The sequence below is a fragment of the Haematobia irritans genome, chromosome 1 (assembly GCF_050003625.1).
Source record: "Haematobia irritans isolate KBUSLIRL chromosome 1, ASM5000362v1, whole genome shotgun sequence".
Lineage (NCBI taxonomy): Eukaryota > Metazoa > Arthropoda > Insecta > Diptera > Muscidae > Haematobia > Haematobia irritans.
The window spans coordinates 227,813,550-227,832,369 of NC_134397.1; the positions used below are offsets into that span (position 1 = coordinate 227,813,550).

Here is an 18,820-nt window from a genome sequence, read left to right on the forward strand (position 1 = left end):
GATTAATTATCGCAAAGCTTTGGACTGTTTGTTATCGAAGTTCGATAACCAAAATAAAATCATTTTATCGCTGTATTATCATCTCAAATAACATTAAACAAAACATTAACACCGGAGTCAAAGATGGATGAAATTGAAGACTTTTTTAACATATCTAAAGAATTTAAAAGGGTTAGTGCCCCAGCACCCAAACCCATGAATGAGCCAGTTCCGTCAACATCAAGAAAAATAAAACGAGAAAATGACAGCCCCGAACGCAAGGACAGAAAATTGCCAAAGGTGAGAAGCAATAAGAAAATGTCCCTTAAAACCTGTTGCAAGTTTTGTATTATTTCAGCTAGAAAAAGATGACGATGATAGGAAATCTTCTAGAAATTTTATTCCTAAAAGAGAGCCCATTCCAGAAGATGTTGATGTAGATTTCGATGGCATCGAGGAAAGACAAAGAAAAATGCATTTAAATGTTGATAATAGCGTTTACGATCGTTATACCTTTAATTTGGAACGTGACACTTCGTTGCCTATACATGATGCAAAAGATGAAATCCTTTCTTCGGTCCGTAAAAATCCAGTTGTTATATTAGAGGGCGATACGGGATGTGGAAAAACAACACAGGTGAGACCCACATTAATGATGTATCAAATGCATCCTTGATTGGTTAAGATCCTTGGTAGTGAAACAATGTCGCCCGTATGCCAGACAACTGCTCTATTCAAAAGCTTAGGCCCTGTTATATTATATTTTATATGAGGTGTAGAATCCGTGATACCTTGACAAATCTACTGCCACTCTCATAGAAATAGACCTTAAATTGGGATAAAGATTTGTGAGTTATTTCGACCAGTTAATGTCAAAAAGGTAGACACCTTGAAAAATATAGAAAGTGTTTAAGGCCATTTGTACTTTGACTAGTCGACTTTTGATATTCGGAAAAATCACATTAGGGGGAATTTATATGAAGCAAATGTAGCCAGTTAGTATGAATATCATCCTGTGTCTTCTACTTCTCGTCTGACTTCCGTGGTGGAACGCCAACTGTTTTTAAAGGTGACATAGAACACTAAGTCTATGTCGCCATAACTGTCTTGCATACGTGTCAATTTCTATTTCGTTTTTGATTTTAAGGCTTTTTCATATAGCTAAAGATGATTTTATCCATTCATACTTTTTTACTTTTATTCATTCATGGTAAATATCTTTCTTCGCGGGTGGGCGTGAGAGAAGATTTACTCCATCACACACCTCTAGTTAATATAACTAATCAAAAAGTCGGGTATGCACAAAGTTGACTTTCACAAAATTTATAAAAGTCGACATTTTAAAAATAGTTGAAATATTTTAGTTTGGTTATAGTCTCTAGCTAACACGCTCATATGTACGGCGTCTTAAAAAAATAATTTAATTAATTGTTTAATTATAATATTTTTTAAAATATCTTTCCAAAACATCTTGCATATTTAGAATTGTTTGATTCAATAAAGTAACCATGAAAATAAGCTTATTTCCGACGCGATTTCTGCGATTTCCATAGCATACTCCCTAAGATTTAAATTGAGGATATTTTTTCTGTGTGTAGAAGTGAACAGTATAATTATTCGCAATATTCATTTTACAAACTATCGATAGCAGTTATCGCTATAACAATTGATCAGCTGTTTAACAACAGCAATATTGTTTAATCCATTTAATAATTCCATTCAATTCAAATAATTATTAATTAAAAATAAAAACAAAATGAGCTTCAGACAAAGTTATAAATTGGTAACAAAACAAGCCATTCGATGGTTTCCCGGTCACATGGGAAAGGGTTTGAAACAAATGCAACAGAAGCTGAAATCTGTTGACTGTATACTGGAGGTACACGATGCTCGAATACCACTTTCAGGACGTAATCCAGAATTTCAACACACTATTGCCGGAGGTGGTGTCAAGCCACACATACTTGTGTTAAACAAGAAGGATCTCATTACGCCGAAGGAGCAACGATACATAAAGGATGCCGTAAAAGACAGAGAACGGATTGATCACGTAATTTTCACAAACTGCAAAGACCAACAGTGTGCGGGAGTACGTAAACTTATGCCTTTGGCCAATGAATTAATTGGCCAGTCAGGACGTTACAATCGTGAAGGCGAAAAAGATTACTGTGTCATGATAATTGGTGTCCCAAATGTGGGCAAAAGTTCCCTACTCAATGTTTTGCGTAATCGACATTTAAAAAAGAAAGCTGTATCACAAGTAGGGGGCATAGCTGGAGTAACGAGGTCAGTTTTGGAGAAAATAAAAATTAGCGAAGATCCGCTTATGTATATGATAGACACACCTGGAATATTGGAGCCTAAAATCAGTAGTGATGAAATGGGAATGAAATTAGCCTTAGTTGGCTGTCTTCCGGATCATTTAGTTGGAGAGGATTTAATAGCAGACTACTTGCTTTATTGGCTAAATAAGAATAAACATTTTGACTATGTGCCTCTAATGGGATTGGATCAGCCAAATGATAATGTGACAGAAGTCTTGGTTGCTTGCGCTAACAAACTGGGAGTGCAACGTAAACTCAAAACATCTGATGGCCAAATAGTTATGATACCTGATATCTTACATTCTGCTCGTCATTTTATTAAACTATTTCGGACAAAAGCATTTGGAGCAATTCATTTAGATAAGGACTCATTGGCAATACAATAGGAAGAAATGTACAACTTATTAGAGGCGGTTGTCCATATTTATTTGTAAATAAAGTTTATAGTATAAAATATTTTTGTAATTATCGTCCAAAACAATTCATGCATGTTGTGATTATACATCTGAATCCATCATTGGTACATCTATAGCAATATTACCCACTCCTGGTACTGGGATTGAATAGGATACAGCATTACTGTCGACACTACCACCACTTTCATTTAAATCCTCTCCCATTGGTATATCCGTGTTTGACCTGTCTGCATCAGCACTGGTGGTAGTACTTGTATACATTGTGGTAGCCTGATGATCAGCGTTAAGAATCCTTAGTTCATCCGGAACACCCAGGAGACGGTCATTGATATTTCTTTGATAAATTGAACGTTTCTCATAAAAGTCAATAATGAATTCCGGATTCTTTTGTTTCAACTCCTCGCCTGGCACCAAATCGAATTCATCACAAAACTGCCATTTGACCAAATATGAGACTTCGCCATTAGCATCTGTTGCACCGACTATTTGTTCAATGGGTAGACCGCGATCGTAACTCCGAAGTTTTTCGATTTCTTCGACTTTTGGCTTCTTTTCACCACGTTTCTTCGATTTGGCTCTGGATTCCTCGAACTTTTGTATAATTGAGGGGCAGTCGCAGTTCTCCTCAGGCTCCCAGGTATTTTCGGACATGGGATATCCACGCCATTTTATGAAGTACTCTACCTTGCCCTCGGCAGTAATGCGTTTATCTACAATCTTCTCAACAACAAAGCCTGTTTCTTTAGATTGATTTTTAACCATTGCGGGAATAGTATTTTATTTTATATATTTTTGTTTCTGTATGATTATGCTTTGTTTGTGTATCATTCGATAAATCGATAATAAAACAAAGCCGCATCGGCTGCATGGCCATTGTTGCCAACTATTGATGACCAAAAACAGCTAGATAAAAAAAATTAGTAGAAAGTGCTAAATTTATTTTAAAAAAATACAAGAATGATTGATGCATTAAAATTGATTATTTTTTAACAATTAAAATAGTCTCACTTCTTTGAGATATTTTTGGTGGCTTAAATTTACTTTAGTACAAGTGGTCCGAGTCACGGGCCCCTAAAGTTTTCATTATCATGTATATTTAGATTTAGTATCCATCGCACATAAAAGTAATATATGTATTTAGAATAACACTCGGAGAGGTCCTCGTTTCGCGTTAGCCCACTTTGGACTCTGTCCATAGGAGAAATTCTCAAACCCCGGTCGAATGCAGGCCACCTTTCCTCGGTTCGCGTTAGCCCACTTTGGACTCTGTCCATAGGAGAAAGTCTCAAATCCCGGCCGAATGCAGGCCACCTTTCCATTTTGGGTTTGCGTTACCCCACTTTGGACCCTGTACATAAGAGAAAGTCTCAAAACCCCCGGCCAAAGGCCGTCCACCTATACGGCAATTTTCAAGGGTAACTACGCTCTTCCGACGAAATGTTTACTTAATATTTTCTCTTTAAAATGTACTAGTTTTACCAAAAATGCAAACAAAAACTTCATTCATTTCATGAAATTTTGCTGTCAAACTTCACAAAAATATAAAGAAAAATACCGATTTTCAGATGTTGATATCTCGAAAACTAATTTTTTACTTTACATTTTCGCTTTAAAATGCCGCAAAAAAATTGTTTGTTTTTAACAACTTTTGCTAAAGTAGATTTGTTTCAAAATGTTTCTTAGCGTGATAATGCGATTTTAATATCAACCTTATGAATGTGAATATAACCATAGGGATAGGAGAAACATTTTTCTGCTACCAACAAATACAAAAACCAGGTTCCTCCATTTTATAATCGAACAACGTATAACATTACGTCACTGGCTTTACTGAGAGGAGATAAACCACTACAGAACAACTTCAGTGTTCAGTCGAAACATTGATTGTTGTATTGTGGCTAGACGACCTTACGAATATATGCGTTATTGGTTCTACATCATCAGTTACAGTGTAGGAATGTATATAAAAATTAATCTGAAATCATAACAAGAATAGTTTTAATACGATAACCCATTTCTATGCTTTGCAATCACCTTTTTACATGGTAACTACAATCCTGGTGTAAGAGGTCCCATGCATTTCTTATGGAAGGATAATATAAATAATGTTATTCAGCTTTCTTCATGAAAACAATTGGTTTTGAAATACTTTATGAAAGTAAATTTGTTTCACAAAATGTTACAAAGTCTAATTATATGTTGTTAAATTAAAGAGAAATAATATTGATAGTGTTTTCATTATCTTTACAGTTCGTATGTACTAAATTCTAAATAATTATTTCGAAGTTGAAGGTTCATTGATTTCGCTTTCGCTCTCGCTTTGGTTCGTTACCTCTTCTTCTGTATTAGATTCCTCCAAGTCTTTGCTTAAGATATCAGGCAGACGATCGAGCAACATTGTAGATGCCTTTTTTCTGATCTTTTGTTTCAGTTCTGTTTTTGATTTGTACGATAACTGCATTGGCGGTGAAGGTGGGGACGGAGAGGGTGATTTTGAGGATGATGAAGAGTCACTCGATTCATAATAATCGCGATTGGTTAAACCCGCAGCTTTCCTTTTCAGATTCTTCCTAGTTGTATTTATACTCTGATTCTTTTCAGTAATACTAACATCTTTTCCTTCCAGTATATCCTTTATATTTGCGAACACAGAGTGCATCTCACTGAATATTTTGGTTGGTGGTAATGATTCTACTCCCATACTTTGGGATTTAGTAATTTTGGTTTTTAACTCGTTGTATTCATCTTCTTGTGTTTTCATTTCTTCCAACGTTTCCTGAATTTCGGGTACAAGAAGAAGTTTGTGTTTGGCTTGTACTCGTACCACCTCTGTTTCCTCCACATGTTGATAATCTTCTGCTATTTTATCATAGTCTGCCAAATCTTCTAATCCTACATGATAGTCCAATGCTGTGAACAAAAAGGCTTCTGCTTGGTATAAACGCCAAAATATATAAAGAGCTTCATTCATTCCGGGGTAGGATTTTAGGGAATCTATGAATGTGGTAATCTCACGCCATGTATCAAGACTTACAGATATTTTAACATACTCTTTTGTGGGTTGTTTAAAATAAATGGCATACATTAAGTATAGACCGCCAATACGACGCAAAATTTTGCTATCTTCTTTGCCGTCAATGGTGCTCATGTGTTTACTATATTCATCTTTGGCGCAAAGTGTTCTCTTAGCCGTATGGAAGAGAACCAAAGTGGCTTGCACTATAAGATATATCATTTTATGTTCAGTGTAAATATTCTGGAACATATGTTTATGCCATTTGGTACAAAAGACCTCGAAAGCTGCAGATCCCCCACTCACGAAGTCTTCTATTAGAGCATGACAATCTGCGAAAATTGCCGCCTCCATTAAATAAATATGATATTGTTGCAAAAATATTTGTAAAGTAGGACTAAACCAAGTGTTGTTTCAAATTATGCCTTCTTCGATAAATTAGACGAGAGCAGTGTTGCCAAGCTTATAGCTCAGAAAAAGTGCTGTAACACTTAAATTTCTGTCGATAATAAATGTTAAGAGGTCGGTATTAGAGGTGTGCGCGTGATAGGAAATTCTCGTGACACGCGTGAATCACGTGAGTCGTGAACAAAATTCAAAGTAACTCTCGTGAATGTGCGTGAATGGGACTACAATAAATTTGTCGTGCGTGAGCATTCGTGAGAAATAAAATCGGTTCGTGAATATGCGTGAATAAAATTCCGGCAAAATCACGCTCACGAAAATAATCAAGATTTAATTCACACTCGCATATTAACCCTTTCACTACCGAAATAACCCTAATGTTAAAAGCTTTAATTGTTCTTCTGTTTTTACTAGTACTAACAGCATGTAGAACAAAAATTGCCATTTTGAAAACCTACCTCAATTACTTTAAGAGATATATGAGCTTGTTCTGAAAACTTGATTCTTGAATTGTCACCAAATGGCCTTACGAAAAAAGCGCTATTTGGCCTATAATATCCTGCAAAGTGTGAGATAAAATACAAGAAAGAACCCGACAAAGTATCGGCTATAGTTTTTGTATGAATGTCCATTTACTAGAAACATAGAGTAGAAAAATTTTCTCAAATTTTCATATTTTTCGTTTATTGCTAAAGAAGTTTATAAAAATGTATTTTCGACCTCACCAATATGGAAAATATTTATAGCTTATTTAGATTAAAGCCTCTACTTTAAAATAACATCGAGAAATAAATTGAAACTATGTGGGAAAATAGAATTTGGTGTCTTTTGCGAATGTCCTTCTAAGTGGACATCGGTAGTGAAAGGGTTAACTGAAATTAATTAGCTCTCGAACTGTATTCTATTTTTGAATTTTGTTACTTTTGCTGATTTCCTTTGGAAAATATCGTGAGTCTCGTGAATTTTTCGTAAATCACGTGAATTGTCGTGAATGATGCGTGAACGTGAGTCTTTAAAAGTAGTTCGTGCGTAAGCGTGCTTGAGTACTGGGTTTCATTTCGTGAATGTGCGTGAGTGGGATTGGATACCACACGTATCGTGCGTGAGCGTGCGTGAATAAATATTTTGCTTCGTGAATGTGCGTGAAATTTCAGTTCGCATTACAAGGTAAGTACACAAGTTTTCAGCTTGAACACTGAACATAGTACTTACCTTATCAGTGTGTGAGAAGCTTCTTTAGGCTATTTCTCATAAGCCATAGTAAAACTTGCAACAAATAAGGTATAACATATACTATTTTTACTGATTTATTTTGGATTTTACCGGCCAAACCTAAACTTAATACCCACCAAAATGAAAAATGTTCTATTTATTTATTTATTTATTTATTATTTCCTTCCGGACCAAAGACCAAGATGTTTTCTTAAAAATAAAATGCTCAGATCCAATTAATAAAAATTCTCTTGAATTGGTGATGAAATAAAGCGTTGTTAAAGCTGTAAAAAAGACTTTAAAATGCATGTTCTGGGTTTTATTGTATCGATTTTTCTTGTTTTGTTTTACAAGGTTCTTTTTGAATCAATTCCACGGTTACTTTTTGAATCAATTAATTTAAAGGTATCAAATGTTTTGCAATCAATGCATTGGACATTTCCATCCATATTTTAACCAAATTTGACAAAAAATATAGTCGTCATCGTACATATTTTCGTTTTGGCGGAAAACGCGAACATAGTACTCACCCAATCTGTAAAAGCAGAGCTAAATTATAACTTTTTAGGCATATTTTATTATAACTTGATGGGGAATGGTCCAAAGCAACGATTGAAAAAGTCTATTTTAATTCAAATAAATTATTAAAGAAAAGTAACCGAGAAAATTTGCCAACTTACCGCGAGAATGCGAACTTAATACCCACCTATAGACGTGAGTATTTTAGTTACCTTTATTTTTCAAAAGAAAATTGACCCACGCATACTCACGAATAGGTTATTTTCGTGACATAGAACATATCCATGAGAAAGTAATCAAAAAGTGTATTAAGTTCGTGTTAAACCGTGATAAAAAATGATAAAAAATGATATCTTAGCGTTGGAATGATAACTTAATACTGGCCTTGAAGCTTTGGTTTTCGCTAAAACCATTTTCATTGTTTCTCTTTGTAATCAGTTACTGTGAAATCTGTCAAATTTGTTCATTCCGTGAGACGTTTGTTATATATCTTATAAGTGAGACCTTCCTAATCTGGACAAAATTTAGACGACCGTACGTGTCCATTTCCAAAGGATAATCTTTAAACCTACTATTAATATACAATTCCTTCGATAAACTATACTCACAGAAAAAAATTCTGCTGAAAACAGTAGTCGATGTCTGCTGTTATATTTTTGTACTTCAGAGTCTAACGAACAACAAATTATAACATATTTCGGTTATACATTTTTCCGCAAAGCATATTTAAGAACCAACAGTAGTTTTTGGTATATTTTTGCTCTGTAATATACTTACAAGCATCTAAATATGATCAGCAAACATTTTGTTTGCTGTTATGCCTCAATTTGATAAATGTTCAGATTTTTGGGCAAATTCTATAGATATTCATAAAATATTGTTTTAATTGTGTTAGGATAGCTCCTAAGTTGACATTTTTATTTGTTTCAACCAAACTAAAACATGTTTTAGAGTAATCGATCTTAAAAAAATAGCAGACAATGTTTGCTATTTCAAGTGGTTGCTTTCCCTTTTTCAGCAGACTTTCTGCTGTTTTAGCTGTCTTTCATACTGTCCCTACTAACAAATTTCTTTTGATGTAGAATATGGAAGTTTTCCACCATATTTTTCTAATTTATAGTTTTGGTGAAAATCCCGAACATAGAATCCTAGGAATGCTCCACGTATGTCACTTATGGAGTTCAGAGTTAGACTCGCTAAAAAATATACTTGCACGTCCTCTCGAATTCATATGACTAGACTTACTACGTTTATTGGGTGGCATATTTATTTAATTTTTATTTTCGACAAATTAGTTTTAGTTAGTTTTTATTTTAGTATCTAAACTATTGCTAATCGTGAGCTAGAATTTTTCCACGGATATCCCCGATATTTAATATTTATAAATATTAAACACTTTTTTATTATTTCTTCTAAAGGTACCCCAGTATATTCTTGATGATGCTTACCGACGACGAGAGTATTGCCAAATTATTTGTACGCAACCACGACGTATTGCTGCAATATCCATCGCAAAACGGGTCTGCCATGAACGTAAATGGGAAGAAGGATCTATAGTTGGCTATAAAGTGAGATACTAATTACATCGTATGGTACATAAGTTTAAATATCTTTTATATACGGTGATTCTATTAAGGTCGGCCTTCATGCCAATACAAGCGATGACACGCGTCTTCTTTATTGTACAACTGGTGTACTTTTACAAAAACTCATACGCGACAAAACATTAACACCGTATACCCATATAATACTTGACGAAGTTCATGAACGTGATCAGGAGATGGATTTTTTGCTCATCGTTGTGAGACGACTATTGTTTACAAATTCAAAGCATGTCAAAATTATATTGATGTCGGCGACAATGGATACAACGGAGGTTTTACGATGATGCTATTCTTTAATCAAATATCCTGTGGTTATTTTATATATATTCTATTTTCAGTTTGCAAAATATTTTGCAATACGCAAAAAACCAGCACCAGTTGTAAGGGCGGATACACGTCGCCTATTTCAAGTCAAGGAGTTTTATTTAGATGATTTAAAAGACTTGAATACTAATGTAAGTTTTGATATGGTGAAATAGTCGAGCAACCGTAATGATATCCTCGTATTGCAGAATGTTGGAGTTGAATTAGAAAGACCTGGCATATCAACGGATATGTACCATTTGGCATTGAAATTAATTGTTATAATCGACAATATTGAAAAACAGGAAGCATCATTAAATCCTGAATTCGATGAATTTGCAAGCAAAGCATCAATTTTAATCTTTTTACCCGGTATAAATGACATTGAACAAATGCTAAGGAAAATTGAATTGTTATCTCAAACTAACAAGTAAGTGCTTCAGTTTTAGGCTACTCTAACTACACCAATTGAAATTTGTTATTAGACACAGTAGAAAAATCTGCTAAAAAAGCAAAATTCTGTTGAAAAATGTAAAGAATTTTATGCTGCTTACTGAAATAGCAGAGTTTATCTGCTATTTTTATGCTCGATTACACTAAAACAAACAAAAAGGTTAAAGTAGAGGCTGATCGCATTTAATTGATGTCAACCTAAACTAGTTGTGTTCCATCACCTAGTTCTACATTTACTACGAGCAAAGCTAGTTTTTATGCTCTATTACACTAAAACAAACAAAAAAGTTAAACGAGAGGCTGATCGCATTTGTTTATTTTATTTTTTTTATAATTTAATAGGTGTCAAAGCTAGGCAAAGGCTGATCGCATTTTTTTATTTTATTTTTCTTTTTATTATAATTTAATCGATGTCAACCTTAAATAGTTGTGTTCCATCGCCCACTACTACATTTACTACGAGCAAAGTAAAAGTTCACAATTGTTTGGGTATAATTTTAATTATAAGCATAATTTGAAGGGGTTTTCCGCGGTACAATTATTTATAGGGTAGTCTCACTAGCCCAAAAGTACTAACAAAAAATATAGAAACAGCTCAGAACAATGTCAGTAAAATGTAATTAAACAAATACCATTCGAAATTAGTCCCCGTTTGAGGTGCATAGCTTCATTATTAATAATTTCTTGTTATAGTGATTTCCTATTGGAGGTACTATTCTGGTATTGAAAGCAAAATTAATATGTTCAAAATGACTCCGTAGCTCCGGCTCAGCACTTTTTAAGTGCTGTTCAGTTTGTTAGTTCTTGCTCTCGGGTCGCTCTTAACAAAGTGTCAGTGCTGCTGAGCTGCATGTGTGCTCCGGCACTCAAATAAAAAAAGTTTTTGATGTTTTTTTAAGCTCATTTTTTAGCAAAATTCAAACACTGCAAAAATATTTGTTTGAATTCTGTATCATTCATGATAAATGGTTATTAATGGTATGGGAATACATAAACAACAAAAACCTAACCTCGTACGGCTGACATCCAAATATAGTTCAAGACCCAATCATACCTCTGTTACATAACTGGAGGTATAAAATACCTTTGACAGGTCAAGGCATGAGAACTTCTGTTGCCAGATCGACGTTAGAAATACACCTGTATGCCGAATCTCTGTCTGATTTCGGTAACGAAACTTCACTTTGGCCAATTATGGCTTAAATTCGGCGAATGCCGAATTCAATATCTGAGCCCATGCTTGAGTTCAAAACACGGTTTGTTGACCCGCTTATCGGTCTTTAAATTCAGTTCCCTGAGTGTAGCATGTTGGGATCATTAGTCCAGCCACTCTATTCCCGTGTTATAACCTAGAATGTAAATTTCAAGGAAAAATCCTACATTTTACCTGTCCGCCAAAAACTTAGTAAATAGTTGAGGTGAAAAAATCATTACAAAAATTGGAAGGTATTGCTGGCGGTATGGACAAACACAATTTTCCAACGAGTAGACCAGCCGTCTAGATAACTTTTTTTACATAATTATATTTAATTTGGGTTATTTAAATTTTTGCGTTTCTATTTCTTTAATTTAATTGGTACATAGAATCAACTACCATTTTGAAATGTTGTTTAAAGGTGGGTATTAAGTTCGAGTTTTGGCGCTAAAATCCCCATTTTTCACGATTACTTTTATTTAATAATCCTTTTTTAGTAAATAAACTTTATAAATAGTTGCGTTATATCAAGTTATATTAAAATTTGTATCAAATAGGTATAATTGTATACTGTTTTACTGATTTATTTTTGATTTTAGCGGCTAAACTCGAACTTAGTACCCACCTTAACATAATTTGTTATTACAGGGATAAAGTAAAAATATGGTGTCTTCGTCTACATTCTGTGGTGTCTCCAGATGAACAAGTCAAAGTATTTCATCGGCCTCCTACCGGTTATCGCAAAGTAATTCTAGCAACGAATATTGCAGAAAGTTCTATAACCGTCCCAGATGTTAAATACGGTAAGTTTTAGGTATGCCTGTTTACGATATGTGGCAGTTTTTTATGCGATTTTCATAAAACAAAATTTTGCCGATTGTGTTAGTAAAAATTGTTGTAATTATAAATATGGACATATAAATGTATCAATAGTTAGCTACATTGGTGACTCTTATATGAATTTAATTTTATTAATTTGGTGGAAGCCTGTGATTTCAAATTTCTATGTATAAAAAGTAGAATTTTGCTATCACTGAAAAGCCATACGAGATTCAAATCGCTTCGTTTTACTGTTTCCGAGATCTGCTTAATAGTTTTGTCTCCTGAAATAGTTTTCCTTCTTCATTTATTTTCAGTTGTTGATTTTTGTCTAACAAAAGTTTTAGTTACGGATACTGTGACTAGTTTCACTACTCTGCAATTAAATTGGGCTTCAAAGGCCAATTGTCGCCAACGATCGGGAAGAGCTGGACGGGTGATGAATGGCCGTGTTTACCGATTGATACCTAAAACATTCTATCAAGTAATAATGAACATTTGAATATTTATCTTTGATGATTGCCATAAATGTGTGTGTGTGTTTGATTTAGAATTATCTTGATGAGTTTAGTGTGCCGGAAATGCTACGTTGTCCCCTGGAGAGTGTTGTTCTAAAAGCTAAACTTCTGGATATGGGACCACCACCTAGCGTTCTTAGCTTAGCTATGGATCCACCAAATTTGAATTATATCCATAACACAATATTGACGTTGAAAGAATTGGGTGCATTATATAAATGTACGGATGGTATCTATGTTCCATATGATGGAGATTTATCGTATATAGGACGCATTATGGCAAATTTACCACTGGATGTACGTCTCAGTCGTCTTATTATTTTTGGTTATATATTTAGTTCGTTAGAAGAAACAATAATAATAGGTAAGTTTTAGATGTTTCTCATATTTATAGCTAAAACATACAAATACTATATTTTTATTTTTATTTTTGTAGCGGCTGGTTTAAGTGTTCGTTCAATATTCAGACCTGGATCATATAAACAAGTTGGCGAACTTAAATCTTATATACAAAAACTTAAATGGGTTGATGGCTCTGCGTCAGATCTTATTGGTATCTTAAATGCTTATAGGGTATGTAGAAGATTTAAGCATGAGCCCCTGCTTAACTGCTTATATTCCTTTTTTTAGGAATGGCTTTCGATTGATCCCCAAGATGATAATTCTCAATATGAGTGGGCTAATCGTAAATATATTAATTTACGATCAATTCGAGAAATGCATTTACTTGTCCAAGAGTTGCAACATCGTTTAGCACCATATGGCATAAAAATTCATGATAATCACAAACCCACCAATGGGGAGGAATGGGAAAAATCTATAATTTTGAAAATAATAATTGCAGGAGCTTTCTATCCTAATTATTTTACATACTCGAAAATACAATATCCGGAAAAAGAACGTGATAGTTCTCATATATTATGTGGTCAAAATCCAAATCGTACAGTATTCTTTACCAACTTCGATACACGTCACATTGGCCAGTTGTATTCACGTTCGATTAAAGAGCTTTTCAAATATGCCGAAATTAATCCCAATAATATTGAAGTTAGTTTTCAAGCTAATTGTGAACGTGTTTTGGTGATATTCAAAGAGGATTTGGAACATGATGATAATGATGAGGAGATCCTAAAAACTCCTGGATCAGTTTGTGCTGAAATTTATAAGGCTATTCGAATGCGTACTTTAAATCTATCAAATGCCATAGAAGTCATGGAGTAAGTACAGAGTATATTTTTGTATATACAATTTTTGTTAGAGTGTTTATTGATTAGTCAAAAAAGGCGGCTTGTCATCGGCCAACAATGACATTGTATGAGATTAAAAATATCGCGCGATTGTCGTTGGCAATCCATTGGATTGATACTGTCAAATGAAAGTTGTTTTATAGTATTTTTAAAATTGAAATGTAGGTTTAAGAAAAATTTCGTTAATTTTTTTTCTAGACCTCGATCCGGTGTTAGATACGCGGAAGATCACGGTTTGGGTACCATGTACGATGGTGCTTGGAAACCAAACAAACGTCTTCTTGTTAATGCAGAGTTAATTGTTTTACCATCGGTTTTTCAAAAAGATATGAGTGGATATATTACTCATGTAAGTTGCAGATTTTTCGAGTTTAACTATGGAATTTGTTTTCTAAAATAAGTTTGTTTTTAGATTGAAACTTGCAGTAAATTCTATTTTCAACCTTTATCGGAAATGGTACGCATTAATGAAATCCAGGAAATTCTACAAGATGCCAATCAACATGAAGGTCTGAAATTTCCCCATCCAAGAGCTATTGCTAAAGGCATGATATTGGCAGCTCCATTTGATGGCAAATATCATCGTGCAAAAGTTATAAAAATAAATAATCAAGCATCCAGTGGTATGCAGTGCAAGGTATGATGTGGTAATAAAAAGAAAAAAGCTTTAAAAAGATTCGTAAGTGTAATGTTTTTCTATGCTGTTGTAGCCCTTTGGGTTAGATTTTTCAAGTGTGTTGCCCATGGGTATTCATTCCTTGAATAAGGAGAGTCTCCTTGTGTCAACTCCGGTATTTAAACCCCAACAATTCAACTCAATTAGGGCCCAAAAAACACATTTTAGACTCTCATAAAATTTGATAGCTTTATTATTCCACATAGATTATATTTTTGCCCATCTATTATTATAATGATACTGAACTTTACGACTTTCTTATTTGTGACTATTAAAGGTTTTCTTTATCGATTATGGAAATATGGCCCTGGTGAATTTTGGAGATTTACGATATTTATCAGAAACTTGCAAATATTTGGCAGACATACCGCCACGACTATTTGAATGTCGTCTCGCAATGGTTGAGCCTTCTACATTAAAATCGCCAAATGGAAAGTGGACCGATGCTGCCATGGAATACATGCAAGAGCATGCAGATAGTGGTGTGGTAGAAATTGAAGTTTTCTCCGTCGTAGATGGTGTCTCAAATGTGCTAATAAATAAAGATGGCAGTACAATAAACCACATTTTAGTTGAAAAAGGTTTGGCTCGAAATGCCGATGAGAGTTTCATGTCCAAGGTAAACTTGTTAAAAAATTAATGGAAACATTTGAAATTGAAATGTTTTCCGTTTTTTGTTTGTTTTGGTTCTTTACAGATGGACCATGATTTTCGTATTCGCAAGCAATCGGTAGCAAATCGTTTTCTCGAAGATGATCATACGAAACAAAACGAAGAATATTTACGTTCAATTCGGCCGGAAATAGATTTGGACTGTGAACCACCTCCCAGGGAATTGTGTACGAGGTTGATTAAACTACGTGGTCCTTTCAGTCCGCTTGAATTAAATGTATTTTCTGCCATTCGCGTTGGTGCGTGGAAAACTGTTCAAATCGATAGAGAATCTGTTAACTCTGTGAATATTGACAGTGATCCCCATGATATGTACGAACGCCTTATTGTGGCTGCTGGTTTTTCGGAAACAGCCAATGGAGACGCTCTACTGGCAAGAGGAACCACAAAAATGCCGAATATGCATGGATTTAGTGCCCTAATGACAATGTTGTTTTGTCCAACAATGCAAATCAAACGCAATAAATTTCACACAAAATATACGGCACTTCTAGCAGGTCTCGGTTTTGAGGAGAATACCTATAAATCTCTATATGGAGAACATGATATTGTTCATAATTTAGATGTTGATATTTTACCAGACGATATAGATTTGGTAAATAGTTTGTTATTGCGTGCCGTTGAATTGGTGTGAAAATGCTTCTTGTTTATTATTTCTAGATAAATGAAATACGTAGTTCAATGGATAAATTACTCTATGCTGAACCGAAAGATGAACGTCCTAAAATACACCCAAAAGAAATTTATCCGTTAAGACAAACAATTAGAATACTTTTATTAAGGTAAGCAGTTTTTATAACAGCATATGTACACCCACAGAATTTTGTTAGTAGAAACAGTAGAACAGCAAAACAGCGAAAAGTGTGCTGAAAAACGTAAAGCAGTCTTGCTGAATAGCAAACAAGCAGTCTTGCTGAAATAGCAAACATTGTCTGCTATTTTTTAAGCTCGATTACACTAAAACATGTTTTAGCTTGACTGAAACAAATAAAAATGTCTATTTAGAGGCTATCGTAATATTTTATGAATTTCTATAGTATTTGCCCAAAAATCAGAATATTTATCAAATTGAGGCACAACAGCAAACAAGATGTATATTTTAATTACTCACTGATCTTATACATACATTTTTCTTTACAGACTCTTGAGTAAGCAACGTAAATATATTGAAATTCATGTTGATGTCAATGATAATAAATGGGAAATATTAGACAAAAATGAAGTCACCAATCCGGATTCCCTTCGCTATCACCGGTCCATATTTCCTTGTCACCCCCAATTACGATTGTATGATGAAAAATTTGAGCGTATTCATAAGTTAAATATGCAGTGTCACGAGTTGCATCGGTTAAGACAATTGTAAGTTACAGTCTATATTTGAAAGTAAAAGTTTTTTTGTTCAAAAGTATGATTCATACAAAAATAATTTGATTAAATTTTTTGATATTTATTAATTGAAAAATATGATTGATTTGTATATTGAAGGAAAATTTTACATTATCTATTTTATATTTCGTTTTAGTGATGGTACAATTCCAGCCACAACATGTCAACTTTGCGATATGCCTATAGATAACATTGTTCAATTACGAATACACCTCCTTTCTCAAATGCATCGTGATCGTGAACACCAAATACAGTTCCAACCCTCAACTTAATAAATCCACAAAATATCAAAAAAATTATGTTTTTAATAAAAAAATCGTCAGCATAATAAACATCAAAAGAAATAAAACATCTAAAATGTATTTAATTACAAAATAAAAATATATAGGACTAGAAAATATTTTAAGAATGTGTTGAGCTGAGCCGTCTTTACAGTCGAAGAAGTGGATAATAGCAACGAATGTTGTGTTGTGTCAACAGATTTCATGTTGATAATAACATAGGTTTTTGCTTTAAATTAGTATATTGTAATGCCTATTGTGTGTTAAAATCACAAAAATTAAAGAAGAAATCAAGTATCAAAATTTCATCCAGCTTATAATATACACACAAAAACATGAAATTTGTAGATTCTATCACGAAATTAATTTATGCAATTAATGTTTAATTGAAATATCTTCAATCACAGAAATGATAATATCAATCACCAAAGTCAGTTAAAATATTAACCCTAGAATCAGGGAACTGAATCTAGAGATTAGTAAGACGAGCACAAGCGGAACACTTGGTTAGAGCACCTGAAGCAATGTAACTTAGGCACAGGAACTGGTAAATTGTGGACAACAGTGAGATCCCTCTCGAACCCCACCACAAGGAATCGCAGTCACCTTTGGCGACGTGACAGTGACTAATCCGAAAAGATGCACCAGATTTGTCATTTCAGCACACATTAATATGGGACTCAATCAGCCCAAGACAGGACGGTCCTCGTGGCGCTTGACCTATGGAAGGCATTCGATTCGGTCAACCATGCCACACTATTCGAGGGCATCGAGAATACGTTCCTATTGGCAGGAACCAAGTGTTGGGTTCTGAATTATCAGTGCGGACGCCAGTCGTACGTGGAATTCAGGGACAAGACGTCAAAACCCCGCAGAGTTAAACAGGGAGTTCCCCAGGGTGGGGTGATTTCTCCGGTACTGTTTAATCTCTACCTGTCCTCGATACCACCCCCTCCTGACGGCGTCGAGATTGTATGATATGTGGACGACTGTACAATCATGGCATCCGGACCCATTGTTGATGACATATGCGATCGATTGAACGTCTACCTCGCTTATCTTACCACTTATTTCACTGCAAGAAATTTGAGGATATCTCCCACCAAATCCTCAGACACACTATTCACTACATGGACGGCGGAAGAACGCAGGCAGTTGAATGTCAGAGTCGACGGCGAAATAATTCCGACCACAAATAACCCCAAGATTCTCAGGGTCACGCAGCGCCAGTGTGGAGACACCTTAAACGAGCGACACGCAGTGGAATAACATACAGACCTGTCAGAACGCTGCCCTTAGAACTGCAACAGGATGTCTCCGCAGTACACCCCTGGATCACCTTTATGCGGAGACCAAGATCGTCCCAGTGCGTCGACACAATTACATGTTGTCAAAGCAGTACCTCTTGGGTTGCAATCGAAGCAGTCATCCAAAACACCATCTTGTGGATAGACAACCTCTACCCAGGAATGTAAAGGTTGATCTTCACCTCGCGAGATCCAGCGTTATAAGATCGGGCAAGTGCAGCTGCTTCAATTCAGTGATTGATAGCAGCGTAGCTGACGTGTGTCCCATCTGTAATCAAGGGCCACATGACACTCGTCACCTACCCGTCTCACCACCAGATCACTCTGGACACACCCCATCCTTGTCGCAGAGTTCCTTGATCTGGCTACTAATTGAACTACATAAGCATAGAACAAAATGGATGAAACTACATTAAAAACTGTTACAAGAACAACAACAAAATATTAATTGATCCAATTAAAAAAATAATTGATACTATTAATCCAAGTCT

At 34.7% G+C, this 18,820-nt stretch overlaps 4 protein-coding genes across 4 annotated transcripts; 2 read left to right on the plus strand and 2 right to left on the minus strand.

The window, feature by feature from the left end:
* Positions 1 to 88: 88 nt before the first annotated feature.
* Positions 89 to 17,090, plus strand: LOC142220081 (putative ATP-dependent RNA helicase spindle-E). Its single transcript, XM_075289043.1, has 18 exons — positions 89 to 279; positions 338 to 616; positions 9,287 to 9,436; positions 9,505 to 9,744; positions 9,811 to 9,927; positions 9,985 to 10,205; positions 12,072 to 12,226; positions 12,560 to 12,726; positions 12,794 to 13,124; positions 13,197 to 13,333; positions 13,391 to 13,977; positions 14,206 to 14,356; positions 14,420 to 14,644; positions 14,961 to 15,302; positions 15,381 to 15,950; positions 16,016 to 16,137; positions 16,496 to 16,714; positions 16,878 to 17,090. The coding sequence occupies exons 1-18, from the start codon at positions 124 to 126 to the stop codon at positions 17,011 to 17,013; spliced, it is 4,305 nt and encodes a 1,434-aa protein (XP_075145158.1). The 5' UTR covers positions 89 to 123; the 3' UTR covers positions 17,014 to 17,090.
* Positions 1,643 to 2,784, plus strand: LOC142219869 (mitochondrial GTPase 1). The gene has a single exon (XM_075288670.1). It carries the CDS (start codon positions 1,736 to 1,738, stop codon positions 2,687 to 2,689), a length of 954 nt encoding a protein of 317 aa, XP_075144785.1. The 5' UTR covers positions 1,643 to 1,735; the 3' UTR covers positions 2,690 to 2,784.
* Positions 2,705 to 3,560, minus strand: HP1c (Heterochromatin Protein 1c). Its single transcript, XM_075288791.1, has one exon. It carries the CDS (start codon positions 3,479 to 3,481, stop codon positions 2,801 to 2,803), a length of 681 nt encoding a protein of 226 aa, XP_075144906.1. The 5' UTR covers positions 3,482 to 3,560; the 3' UTR covers positions 2,705 to 2,800.
* On the minus strand, positions 4,837 to 6,175 carry Pbp45 (proximal sequence element A Pbp45). Its single transcript, XM_075288912.1, has one exon. The coding sequence runs from the start codon at positions 6,084 to 6,086 to the stop codon at positions 4,995 to 4,997; it is 1,092 nt and encodes a 363-aa protein (XP_075145027.1). The 5' UTR covers positions 6,087 to 6,175; the 3' UTR covers positions 4,837 to 4,994.
* Positions 17,091 to 18,820: the final 1,730 nt, after the last annotated feature.